This window comes from Nicotiana sylvestris, chromosome 6 (genome assembly GCF_000393655.2).
Source record: "Nicotiana sylvestris chromosome 6, ASM39365v2, whole genome shotgun sequence".
Lineage (NCBI taxonomy): Eukaryota > Viridiplantae > Streptophyta > Magnoliopsida > Solanales > Solanaceae > Nicotiana > Nicotiana sylvestris.
In genome coordinates this window covers 172,726,462-172,739,704 of record NC_091062.1, presented here as the reverse complement: position 1 = coordinate 172,739,704, position 13,243 = coordinate 172,726,462, and the positions used below count along the sequence as shown (strand labels likewise).

The 13,243-nt window shown below is 35.6% G+C and overlaps 1 protein-coding gene across 2 annotated transcripts; it reads left to right on the top strand.

The window, feature by feature from the left end:
* The first annotated feature begins 7,675 nt into the window (after window positions 1-7,675).
* On the top strand, window positions 7,676-12,162 carry LOC104238737 (uncharacterized). 2 transcript variants are annotated; one of them, XM_070150111.1, is made up of 10 exons: window positions 7,688-7,885; window positions 7,989-8,200; window positions 8,438-8,619; window positions 9,049-9,333; window positions 9,406-9,464; window positions 9,571-9,607; window positions 9,710-9,781; window positions 10,467-10,791; window positions 11,031-11,132; window positions 12,073-12,162. In XM_070150111.1, exons 1-10 carry the CDS (start codon window positions 7,777-7,779, stop codon window positions 12,094-12,096), a joined length of 1,407 nt encoding a protein of 468 aa, XP_070006212.1. In that variant the 5' UTR covers window positions 7,688-7,776; the 3' UTR covers window positions 12,097-12,162. The 2 variants fall into 2 exon arrangements, with proteins under 2 accessions (XP_009791501.1, XP_070006212.1); XM_009793199.2 differs by lacking the exon at window positions 12,073-12,162 and having other exon boundaries at window positions 7,676-7,885; window positions 11,031-11,588.
* The last annotated feature ends 1,081 nt before the right edge of the window (window positions 12,163-13,243 follow it).

Genomic DNA, 13,243 nt, shown 5'->3' with positions numbered 1-13,243 from the left:
ATCAATTGTATCGGGTTATTAAATCTAAAGACCAAACCAACCCAATAAAACTCGGGTTTTCACTCTCGGATTTTCGAGTTATTCCGGGGGTTTCGGATTTTTTTCCCGGTAAAATCTTCGTAGAACAAAACATATAAATTGTACTCAAAATATTTCTTTAATCCTAGTAAGATACAACTATATAAAGTATTTTCCAAGAAAATAATACGAAATATGAGATGTGTCATGACATTATCCTAAAATATTCTATAATAAAGACAATAAAATTATGTAATATGAATATTGCTAATTAAAAAAGCAATAATAAAAATAAGCATAATCTAAAAGTACTAAGTCATGCTAAAATAAGTAGACTAATAAGGGAGTATTAGTTACATGACTAAACGCTACAGAAAAAACAAAAATAGTTTATGCATTTTTATCTAAATTACTGCAAAACAAAAAATAAATATTCAATACATTCCCGTTCATAGTATTGAATTGAATGACTTTTGGTAGCATTTCTATTGATTTGATGATGGTTTGGCTTTTGTTAGCATTATTTAATTTACTAATATTAATGACTATAAAACTTATTGGAACATTCAAAAGTTCTAAGTTCAACCTTGAAATAATGAAATTTTTTAAGAAATATTTATAAATTACATCACAATAAGTATATTTATATATTAAATATATCTAAAAATTTTATATATGTAATGTCGAGTTGGTTTGGTTTCGATTTGACTTTCTTTATTTAAAACCAAACCAAACTAATTATGGTCGGGTTTTTTTTTTCCAACACGAAACCATAGTCGGGTTTTTTTTCTCGGTTTGAATCGAATTATTGGGTTGGTGCGGTTTGTCGGTTTCTTTTGTACACCCCTAAATGCAACCATGTCGGGAACAGTTCTTTAATTGTAGGTCAGTTTCAACACAAAACACAACTTTAATATATTAATTGCTTAATGTGGCAATAACTACGAAGTATTACTTTTCTAATTTGGACCCGATTAATTGTGTGACGTTTTAGCATTCATATAATTTAACTACTTAAGTTAAGATGTTCCAGTTTATAATTACAAGTTAAACTATAGCGCTAATAGTTTATAGTCCTAAATTAACTACTCGTCTACTACTAATATAATTCTATTTCTTTCCTAACAGAGAAATCAATTAATTGAGTATGAACTTAGTTAGTGGTGGCAAAATGATTAAAAGAAAATAATTATCCCCATATTATCCATTAAAAATGAATTGGATAACAAACTTTTTAAAAACGGATTAAATATGGATAAGAATCATATTATTCACTTAGAAAATGGATACCTAATGGATTTAACTTTTATATTTGTAAAGTTTCAAATTAGGGACTCCTCTAGTTTGGGAGACTAGGAATTCTCTTAAAAGTGAAGAAGCCATAAATTATCTTTTTATCCGTATTAAATATGGGCCGAGTCAGATAATTTATCCATTTTTACATTATCCGTTTTCGATCCACCCATATCCAACCCGACCCGCCCATATATATATATATATATATATATATATATATATATATATAGTGGTGAAATAGGAAAAGATTATACAATAGTCTGGAATATATAGAGTGTCCTTAAATTATGGGCAATGGACATGTTTTCTCCAGTTCCCTGTTATGCTTCCAAACTTTTGAACTCAAGTTTAATTTTGTTACACTGACATTGTGAAATTCTTTTTACCCTATGAGATCACTGTTGAGTTTCTTTTTAATATAGAAAGATATTAAAAAGAGAGTGAATGGAAACGGAGGGAAATGAAAATTTTGAGAAAAATTTTAAGTTTCTCTCTCCTTTTAATGAGACATTGTCCCTCATTAGTAGAGGAAAAAGAGTTTAGTGGGTTTATATACAAATGCACTTCATGTAGCTCTTAAAGAGTTAAGAAGAAGGCAAGTCTCACGACGTCGTCGTCGCTCGGCTCGGCTTCGGCTTCGGCTTCGGCTTCGGATTGGACCAAATTTATTTGTTAATAGTAGATATTAACGTAATATTATCCGTGTTTGTAACGGATATGTTCCAATCCGTGTATTGTACCACCAGTTGCAATAGCAGTCGCCTAGTGCTCCTCCCACCATGGCTAAGCTAGTGCATGCTCCACCATGTCTTGCTCCATAACAAGCTAGTGCATGCTCCACCATGGAGAGGGGATGGGTCTCACAACTGACTGCTATAAATATGAACAGCAGCAGTTGGAGAAAAACACACCAAAACAGAATTGAGAGCTATTGATCTTCTCTTCACCGAAAACTCAACGTTGGCTATAATTGAAGGTCTTGTCAAAAATTATTGTGGAAGGACTTCAAAAATTATTTGAAACACAAACGAAAGGAAATGTCCCTTGAAGATCTCATTGTTCGATTGAGAATCGAAGAGGACAATAAAGCTGCTGAAAGGAGAGGCCGTGGAAATTCAACAATAATGGGAGCAAATATTGTTGAAGATAACAAAAAGAGAAAGAAGGCTTCTGGTCCGAAATACAACCCAAGCAAGAAGCGGTTCAGTGGAAACTGCTACAACTGTGGGAAAACCGGACACAAATCTACGGAGTGTCGTGCTCGGAAGAAAGACAAGCAAAGGGGTCAAGCAAACATGGTAGAAAAGCATGATGATGTTGATGACTTGTGCGCCATGCTTTCTGAATGCAACCTGGTAGGAAACCCAAAGGAGTGGTGGATTGATTCTGGAGCCACTCGCCATGTTTGTGCTGTGAGGGAAGCATTTTCTACATATGCTTCTGCTGGACCCGAAGAGACGCTCTCTATGGGAAATGCTGCTACAGCAAAAATTGAAGGATATGGGAAGATATTTCTCAAGATGACTTCTGGCAAGGTCATGACTTTGAACAACGTCCTTCATGTTCCCGAAATTAGGAAGAATTTAGTCTCTACTGGACTTCTTGTAAAGCACGGTTTCAAGTGCGTTTTTGTATCCGACAAGGTTGTAATAAGTAAGAATGAAATGTTTGTAGGAAAAGGTTACCTCACCGAGGGCCTTTTCAAGCTCAATGTAATAGTTGTTGACAATAATAATAAGACTTCAGCTTCTTCTTACTTACTTGAGTCAAATGGTTTATGGCATGTACGTTTGGGTCATGTCAATTATAAAACCTTGCGGAAAATGATTAACTTGGAACTATTGCCTAAGTTTGAATGCGAAAAACCAAAATGTCAAATATGTGTGGAATCTAAGTATGTTAAACATCCTTATAAGTCGGTAGAAAGGAATTCAAATCCTTTAGACTTAATTCACACAGACATTTGTGATATGAAGTCAATACCATCTCGCGGTGGAAAGAAGTATTTCATAACTTTTATTGACGATAGTACTCGATATTGCTATGTTTACTTACTTAATAGTAAAGATGAAGCAATAGACGCATTCAAGCAATACAAAAATGAAGTTGAAACGCAACTTAACAAGAAAATCAAAATGATAAGAAGTGATAGGGGTGGTGAATATGAATCTCCTTTTGAACAAATATGTTTAGAATATGGAATTATTCATCAAACAACAGCCCCTTACACGCCCCAATCCAATGGGATTGCGGAAAGAAAGAATCGTTTATTAAAGGAGATGATGAACGCATTGTTGATAAGTTCTGGATTGCCACATAACTTGTGGGGGAAGCTGTTCTTACGGCTAGCCGAATACTAAATCGAGTACCCCATAGCAAAACACAATCCATTCCATATGAAAAATGGAAAGGAAGGAAGCCCAACTTGAATTATTTTAAAGTGTGGGGGTGTTTGGCAAAAGTACAAGTTCCTAAACCCAAAAGGGTAAAAATAGGACCGAAAACAGTTGATTGTGTTTTCATAGGATATGCGACCAATAGTAAAGCATATCGATTTCTGGTTCATAAATCAGAAAATCCTGACATTCATAATAATACGGTTATAGAATCAGATAATGCTGAGTTCTTTGAAAATATATATCCGTATAAAAAGGAATGTGAGTTGTTTGGTGAAGGATCTAAACGACCTCGGGAAGAAACAAAAGAAAGTACATTTTATCAGGAGGATCCAAGACGTAGTAAACGTCAAAGAACGTCTACTTCGTTTGGACCAGATTTTGTGACTTTCTTATTGGAAAATGAGCCTCGAACATTTAAAGAAGCTATGTCTTCTTCGGAATCATTGTTCTGGAAAGAGGCAGTCAATAGTGAAATAGAATCCATATTGAACAACCATACATGGGAATTGGTTGATCTTCCTCCTGGAAATAAACCTTTGGGTTCTAAATGGATTTTTAAGAGAAAAATGAAAGATGATGGCACTATTGATAAATTCAAGGCAAGACTTGTTGTCAAAGGGTATAGACAACGAGAAGGTCTTGACTACTTTGATACATATTCTCCAGTGACGAGAATTACGTCCATATGAATGCTAGTAGCTTTAGCTGCAGTTTATGGTCTTGAAATTCATCAAATGGATGTAAAGACAGCCTTCTTAAATGGAGATTTGGAGGAAGAAATTTACATAGAAAAACCTGAAGGATTTGTAGTTCCAAGTAAAGAAAAGAAGGTATGTAGACTTGTTAAGTCCCTCTACGGACTAAAACAAGCACCCAAACAATGGCATGCGAAATTTGACCAAACAATGTTGTCAAATGGTTTTAAGATAAATGAATGTGATAAATGTGTGTACATTAAAAATGTTCCAAATCACATAGTCATTGTTTGCCTATATGTGGATGATATGCTGATAATGAGTAATGGCATTGCCAACATAAATGCGACTAAGCGTATGCTAACTAGCAAGTTTGATATGAAGGACTTGGGAGTTGCAGATTTAATTCTGGGGATTAAGATCCAAAAGACTCCTCAAGGTCTGGCATTGTCACAATCTCATTATATTAAGACAGTACTTGAAAAATTCAAGCACTTAGGCTTTAAAGTTGCAAAGACTCCAATTGACGTGAATCTTGCATTAGCAAAGAACAAAGGCCAAAGCATTGAAGCATGAATATGAAATGAAGAGTTGAAGTTCTGAATTATCTTAGTTATATTCTGAATTTTATTTGTATATATACATTATTTAGCTTCCTCTAAATCAGAATCATGTAGTTGTTTAATATATATAATGGAACATCTGACAGTAGCTTAGTGGATGAACTGTCTATGTATTGCCTAAAGATAAATAAATGGTGTAGTAACTCTGTCTATATTGTGTTTACACTCTGATTTAACAAATTGCGTTCGTAACCCGACTATAACGACTCGTACGTGTTTGCAAGCATATCACAATTGGATTATGCTCGTGTGTTGGGATGCTTAATGTACATCATGAATTGTACACGACCAGATATAGCTTGTGCTATAAGTAAACTGAGTCGATACACGAGCAATCCAGGTCAATCTCACTGGATGGCAATGAAACGAGTTTTGGGATATTTAGAACATACCCAAAACTTTGATTTGCACTACAGTAAATATCCTGCGGTGATTGAAGGATATTGTGATGCAAATTGGATCACCGGTTCAACTAATTCGAAGTCCATAAGTGGATATGTATTCACTATTGGTAGAGGAGCGGTATCTTGGAAGTCGTCCAAACAAACATGTATTGCCCGCTCTACAATGGAGGCTGAGTTCATAGCCTTAGGTAAAGCCGGTGAAGAAGCTGAATGGCTCCAGAATTTCTTGGAAGACATTCCATTTTGGCCCAAACCGTTGGCACCAATATGCATACACTGTGATAGCCAAGCGGCAATTGGAAGGGCTGGGAGCGTTATGTATAACGGTAAATCTCGTCATATACGACGAAGACATAAAACCGTTAGGCAACTTCTCTCTAGAGGAATTATCACGATTGACTATGTAAAGTCAAGTGATAATGTGTCAGATCCACTTACAAAAGGCCTAACTAGAGAGGTAGTTGAGAAATCATCGAGGGGAATGGGACTATGGCCGAGAACAAGTCATTGTGGCGGTAACTCTACCTAGAAGACTGGAGATCCCAAGATCTAGGTTCAAGGAGATCAAACAAAGTCATTAATGACGGTTCAACATTGTCAACAAAAATTTTAGTCCATTCTCGTGATGAGACAATGTTCAGTACCAAGGATAAAACATTAAGGCTTTTTAATGATTTCTAAATTTGATACATGGTATATCAAATAGTGTATCTACGGGATGACACGTTTAGGAATCACCTATGTAAGTGTGAAGTGTTAGCCGCTTCAAGGAGAATTTTGCAAGGCCAATTCTCTACGCACTTATGAAACCAGGCAGTGTTCATGGCTGAAACGAACACAACAATGAGAACCAAAGACGGTTAAGGGATTGATTGTGTGACTTATGGTTGTCTAGGTATACACTAAAGTTCGACGGTTCAAAGATATCAAATCTACCGATTGACCGAGTATATCCGACATAAGTTCACTACGGAAAGTTCAAAGGGAAACCTACTTATCCAGATGCAATTAATTCTTGTTTGCAAATCACACAAGTTTTTCATGCATACTTCCATGATATAGCCATTCCCCATTCATGTGGGGGATTGTTGAGTTTTTGTTTAAGATGAAATAGTCTTAAAATTAGAGTGAATGGAAAATGGAGGGAAATGAAAATTTTGAGAAAATTTTTAAGTTTCCCTCTCCTTTTAATGAGACATTGTCTCTCATTGATAGAGGAAAAGGAATTTAGTGGGTTTATATACAAATGCACTTCATGTAGCTCTTAAAGAGTTAAGAAGAAGGCAAGCCTCGCGCCGTCGTCGTCGCTCGCTCGGCTCGGCTTCGGCTACGGCTACGGCTTCGACTTCGGCTTTGGCTTTGGATTTGGATTTGGCCAAATGATCGATTGATTGATTAATTTTTTGGACCAAATTTATTTGTTAATAGTAGATATTAACGTAATATTATCCGTGTTTGTAACGGATATGTTCCAATCCGTGTATTGTACCACCAGTTGCAATAGCAGCCGCCTAGTTCTCCTCCCACCATGGCTAAGTGCTTGCTCCATAACAAGCTAGTGCATGCTCCACCATGGAGAGGGGGCGGGTCTCACAACTGACTGCTATAAATATGAACAGCAGTAGTTGGAGAAAAACACACCAAAATAGAATTGAGAGCTATTGATCTTCTCTTCACCGAAAACTCAACGTTGGCTATAATTTGCATTCCTTCCTCTCAGAATTTCCATTCGACTTCTGAGTTTTCCTCCCTTGTTCTGCATTGTTTTAAACTACAAACAAAGCATCCGTTAGTGTGATTTGCTGCCGAACTTTGTATTCGCCGAAACACTGGGGTTTGAAGTATCGCTACACCAGTGTGTAATTTGTTCTATCCTGGGAGGAAATATTCCATAACCTTGGGTACTAGGAGGGGATTAAATTCTTTAAGGAAATACTGTGAATTCAGTGGGCTCGAATTAATTTCTGTTTTATTTATATTTACGTTTATAAGCTAACGTTCTAATTTCCAGAATCATTATTTACAAATACATGTATAATAATAACAATCACTTGAGATATAATTATACGTAATTGTTTATAATAAGTGAGATTAGTACTTACAAAATATGACATGTTGTTACGACACATTAAAATATTGATAGTGTAAAAAAGTTAATGTAATAATTTTTCAATTGCATCTCTCGTCTGTGTAAACGCATTTGCTTTTCATACATATATACTTTTGAACAGTTACAACCTGCACAAGTTTCTGTTCATTTTTTGCAAGTTTTTGAGCTCAGTTACACTTTCTCTACCAAGAAATCTCATTAAGGAACAAGAATCATTAACTCACTATCACAATGTTACCTAAAGCGCCAATGCTATTTTCTCTTTTAACCACTTTTATCATTTTCTCTTCCTTTAACAATGGAGGAGCAGAGTCTCATTTCCAATCACCACCCATATCAGGTACTTAGCCTTTTCTTTTACTTTCTATATATATATATATATATATATGTTAAAAGTTCTCTCTTTTATTTCCAGCTTATATTTTGAAGATCTTTTATTTTAGATGAATATAGGGAGGGGAGGAATGAAGATGCTGTGGTCATGTTTTCAAGGGGTACAAAAAGGATATTTGCTGAAGCTCCCAATATTGCTGAGCCTCCAGTTTTGAGCTCTTCCCTTATATTGGCTCCTAAGAGAACGTATAGAAAAGACCCTTTAAATGGTTTTAAGAGATATACTGGAGGTTGGAACATCAATGACCGCCATTACTGGGCTGTAAGTTTTCAAGATTTTTACCTTTCTTGTAATTTAGATAATAGTAAATCCTGCCAAAATATAAAATGTAGGTGAAGAAACAGTTTTCAACAGGTTGGTAAAGTTGAGTCACTATTCAATGTTTTGGACATTTTCCAGCTTAAACCAAAGAGCTAAAGATAAAATAGATTTAAATTTTAGTTGCATGAAATTTTTTCTTTCAATTGTTTTTTCATGCTATTATTTGTTTCTATGCAGTCTGTGGCATATACAGCAGTTCCATTCTTTATTGCGGCGCTGGTCTGGTTTGTGATCTTTGGTCTTTGCTTATTGCTCGTTGGTCTCTGCTACAGTTGCTGTAGAAGAGAACCTTATGGATACTCTCGAATGGCTTATGCTCTTTCCCTCATATTCCTCGTACTATTTACCATTGCTGCAATGTATTCACTCTCTCTCCCCATTCTCCTAAATGGATTTAATTTATATATATCGACAGTGTAATTTTTTTTTTACATGACTGGTGTATTTTACCCTGTTGTAGCAGTTAATCTGCCTTAGTTTCCATGTTAGTAATCCTATGGTTGGTGGTTACACGAAAGACATCTCACAATTAAGAGATCCTGCAACTTATATATAGTCTCCCAATCTTTTCAACTACCCAACAATATCAAGGTTACTAACCTCACTTTTTATGAGTGTTTATTTGTAAGTATCGTAAAAGTGACCTGATAGTATAAATATTGTTCCGGCAGTGTATAGAAATTGAACTCCAAACAATTTCCCATTCAAACATGCATATTCACACAGTTATATCTGCTTTCTCTTTTGGAGTTTGATTCTCACATTTGTATTTGCTTTTCAATGTGCAGCATTGGATGTTTCATTTTGTATACAGGCCAAGAGAAGTTTCACAGCAGTACAATTAACACATTGGATTATGTGGTGCATCAGGCAAATGCCACAGCTGATAATCTTATGAATGTGTCTGTTTATCTAGCAGCTGCTAAACAGCTTGCAGTGGATAACATTTCTATACCTGCTAATGTCCAAACTGACATTGATTACATCCAAACCAAGATTACTTCTTCTGCTAGTACCCTTGCCACTAAAACAGCTGACAATAAGGGTGACATAGAACACCTAATACAATCAGTGTAAGTGAATGGCATTTCAAGAATGTTCTTTCATTTCATATCTCTGAAATGCCTGTGGCTGCATTTGTGCAGGAGAGTGGCTCTCATCATTCTATCTGCTCTTATGCTTCTATTGATAGTTCTTGGATTTGGTAAGACTACCTTGATCTGTCACTAGATTTTACATGTCATAAATTTGAATGGTTCTTCATATTTTAATGCTAACAAATTTGATGTGGTTGTCCTTTCTCCTTCCAGTATTTTCAATGTTCGGTATGCAGGTTTTTGTCTATATGTGAGTGCACATTTTTCGTTACTACAGAGTTCTGTTTCTTGTCTTTGCATTCCTTTCCTCTGTAGTTCTTTCACTGAAATAATTCGTATTTTGTTTGTGCAGCTTGGTGATTTTTGGATGGATTCTTGTCACTGGGACATTAATTTTATGTGGCATATTTCTTGTTCTCCACAAGTAAGCATTGATAAATTTCGCCATTCTGTTTCACTAGGCTGCTGAGAGCTAGTCATGATATCTCTTATCAGATTAGGCAAATCTTCATCTTATGGATACAGCTTCTCCTAGAAACAGGATAAAACGGAGTTAATCCCTAACATGAAATTGGAGTTAAAAGAAATTCTGATTTCCGCAGCTATTCACCAATACAAGAAAATGAGTAGTGTGTGGGTTAGGCGCGCTGTCTGTCTTGGTAGTCGTTCTTTCGACTGGTACTTCCTGATTGCTTCTTTAGGTATCAGTATTACTAAACTACTGTGTAAGAATCTTTCAGAGGGCGCTGATTGCTGAAGAATGTCTAAACTTAAACTAGCAGCCTCATTCTAGAAGTGATTAACATGGCAATGAGATTTGAATATTATCTCTGTAGGCAGTTTTTTGTACTTATCTTGTTCATCGAAAACTTTAAGCCTGGGGGGGTTGTAACTACTTATATATTCGAATCAGACCACGTACAGAAACTAATTGGGAGGACAACATGATGAAAAAGAGTGATTACTCAATATAGTAGGTCTTTGTTGTAAATGGTTAATGAGAATCTAGTATTTTTTTATGAGTCTTTTCAAGTCTAATTTGTAACTATCTTGTCTATGAAAATCCAGTTTGTGAAACAACTCAAATTGTTATCTGTTTAACGTTTCAGCGTGACTGCAGACACTTGTGTAGCAATGGATCAGTGGATCCAAAACCCCACTGCTCATACAACTTTAGATGACATATTGCCTTGCGCGGACTATGCCACTGCACAAGAGACATTAACCAAAAGCAAGGAAGTGAATTATAACCTGGTTGATATTGTTAACCAGGTTATTACAAATGTCTCTAACATCAATTTCTCTCCCAACTTTGCTCCTTTCTACTACAATCAAACAGGACCTCTGCTGCCAATCCTTTGCAATCTGTTTAATCCTGACTTAACTTCTCACACCTGTTCTCCTGCTGAAGTGGACTTGGATAATGCAACTCAGGTAGTATTATTTGCTTAACAATATTTCCAGCCTCGATGATCTTGAAGTTTCCTTGGAAATTAATAATCATGTCTAACCTAGTCTGAGACTCTGAGTACATCCTCCATGTTTGACAACAAGAAAAGAGCGACTATCTGCTTGCCAAAGATGATAAAGTTTGATTATGTTCTGTGCACAGACAGTGTCAGTATATATAACTTAAACTCGTTTTGATTATATTTAGTTTTCGTACAATGCAGGTTTTGAACAACTATGTTTGTCAAGTTTCCCCGAGCGGCATTTGTGTCACACCGGGCCGTTTGACTCCAACCCTCTACAGTCAGATGGCTGCTGCTGTAAATGTGAGTTATGGATTGTACAATTATGGTCCATTCTTAGTTGAACTGCAAGATTGTGATTTTGTTAGGCAAACTTTTGGTGACATATATAATATACATTGTCCTGGTCTACTGCAATATAGCAAAAGAGTGTATGTTGGGCTTGTAATGGTGACTGTTGCAGTGCTACTTTCTCTTACATTCTGGATCATATACGCGAGAGAGAGGCGCCACCGCGTCTATAAAAAAGAGCATATGCACAAACTTGACGAAGGAATTGAAGAGGATAAACCAATTCAAGAGTAGTCTGGTTCACTTTTTGCAATAGTACTAGCTGAGAGATGTATTGTTTTTGTTGTAACTTGTATTGGAGTTTCTGTATATACTGAAACACTTATGGCAGTTCAAAGAGCCTAAGGTGTATTGTATGTTGAGGTTCCCAAAATTTTTAAGGGTTGAACAATCAATGTGTTTCAATCATAGCCATTGTAGTTTTATGTTAGTAAACCAGCCACTAGATTGCAGTATTAATGTTTGTCATTTGAGTGACCGGAGGAAGGGAATATTAACACAAGTATAGGGTAAGTGTCTACGTTACATATGGTTCGGTAATTTATAAGAATGTGTAATGTGTTGGCCCAAGTAAAGGTGAGTTTTGAAGACTGACAAAGGAACTCAGACATGGATCAGGTTCATCCTAGTGAAGCACAGATATGGTCAACTCAAGCATGTGAGGTGCACATGAAGGAAATAAACTTAACTTACCAGAAGTGATATCTTCTGATCCTTTGCATATTGGATAAGGAGAGAGACTCCTTACTAAAAAAAGAACACGGTTTAAGAGAAGGATATAGTTAGAGGTTGAGATCAACTAGAAGTTTTCCACCAAGGAAGAGTGGCATCAGTATTCTAATCAATCTCTATTTACTAACTCCATAAATATTATTGTTGTTCTCTTTTACAGGCAACGCACATAAGCAGAAGTTAAACGTGAATTGAGAGCAAAATAGCCAAGCAATTTATGTGTGATTCAAGCATGCAAACCTGAAGCTACTTGAACCAGATAGAAGAACCAGTTCCAAGTGTGTGTCTTTTATTCTAGTTCAATTGTAGTATGTGTTTTCATATTGTACCTTTCAGCTTATCTAGAAGCAATTGTATTAGGTGCTCAGAGTTTTCAAGTTAGAGTTAACTTGAAGTTGTCGTAACAGTTGAGGCTGTGTGCTACAACGGGATTAGAGTTAATCCTAGGTTTACAAAAGAGTTTTTGTAAATGCAGGAAAATCCTACTGGAAAGTAGGTCGTGGTTTTTTTTACCTTTTGAGCCAAATGTTTTCCACGTAAAATCTTTGTGTTCTTTAATTTCTGTAATTATTATTCCGCAACAATAGTAGTTGGAACAAATAGAAAAACAAGGTCCTTTCATAAACAACTTAAGCGAAAAATTGGACACCACACAAATCTCCCTCCCCCTCCTCTCCTCTTGTACGGTATTGAAGTATAAAATATCATAATGTGTTAAGAGTCGGCTGGTAAACTCATTTGCCTAAGCCTTGATCGGCAAAGAAGTAACAAATATATGATAGAATAATTTGAGGAGCATGCAAGTTGACCTGAACATTTGTCTTTGCTATTTTTTAATGTTAGGTTCTATTTACTTTGTTCTTTTTGTGGCTAAAAATATTTTGATGTCCAAAATGTTCGAGTTAAAGACAATATTGGATGCTAGAATCCATTGTGGAGGTAGGTGGTTGGGCTAATACACGTACTTATAACTACAAATTTTGCTTGAAGGAATAGTCCCCCATTAAGTAACTAACCAATTTTCTTTCGTTCTACAAATGTTTTTGTTGTTTGGCTTTATGTTGGCATAAACTTTTTTCTTTGATTAAAGAAATAGCCAAGAACTTATAGAATATTTACAAAAGAAAATGTTCTGTTATACAACTAGCATATTATCTTTCATGCCCTTAATTAATAGCTTGTTTGGCCAAGATTTTTTTTTTGAGATAAAAAGTGCTTGCCAAGCTTTTAAAAGAAAAAAAAGTATTTTTGAGTAGAAACAGAAGCTATTTTTAAGACGCTGAAAACGGTAGTTTCTCCCCAAAAATATTTTTTTAAAAAACACTTTTGAG

Excerpts from the sequence above, each read along its gene's own strand:
- LOC104238737 (XM_009793199.2), top strand. The coding sequence starts at position 7,777 with ATGTTACCTAAAGCGCCAATGCTATTTTCTCTTTTAACCACTTTTATC. Across the intron at positions 9,334-9,405 it reads GAACACCTAATACAATCAGT|GAGAGTGGCTCTCATCATTC; the intron begins GTAAGTGAATGG and ends GCATTTGTGCAG. Across the intron at positions 9,782-10,466 it reads ATATTTCTTGTTCTCCACAA|CGTGACTGCAGACACTTGTG; the intron begins GTAAGCATTGAT and ends TTAACGTTTCAG.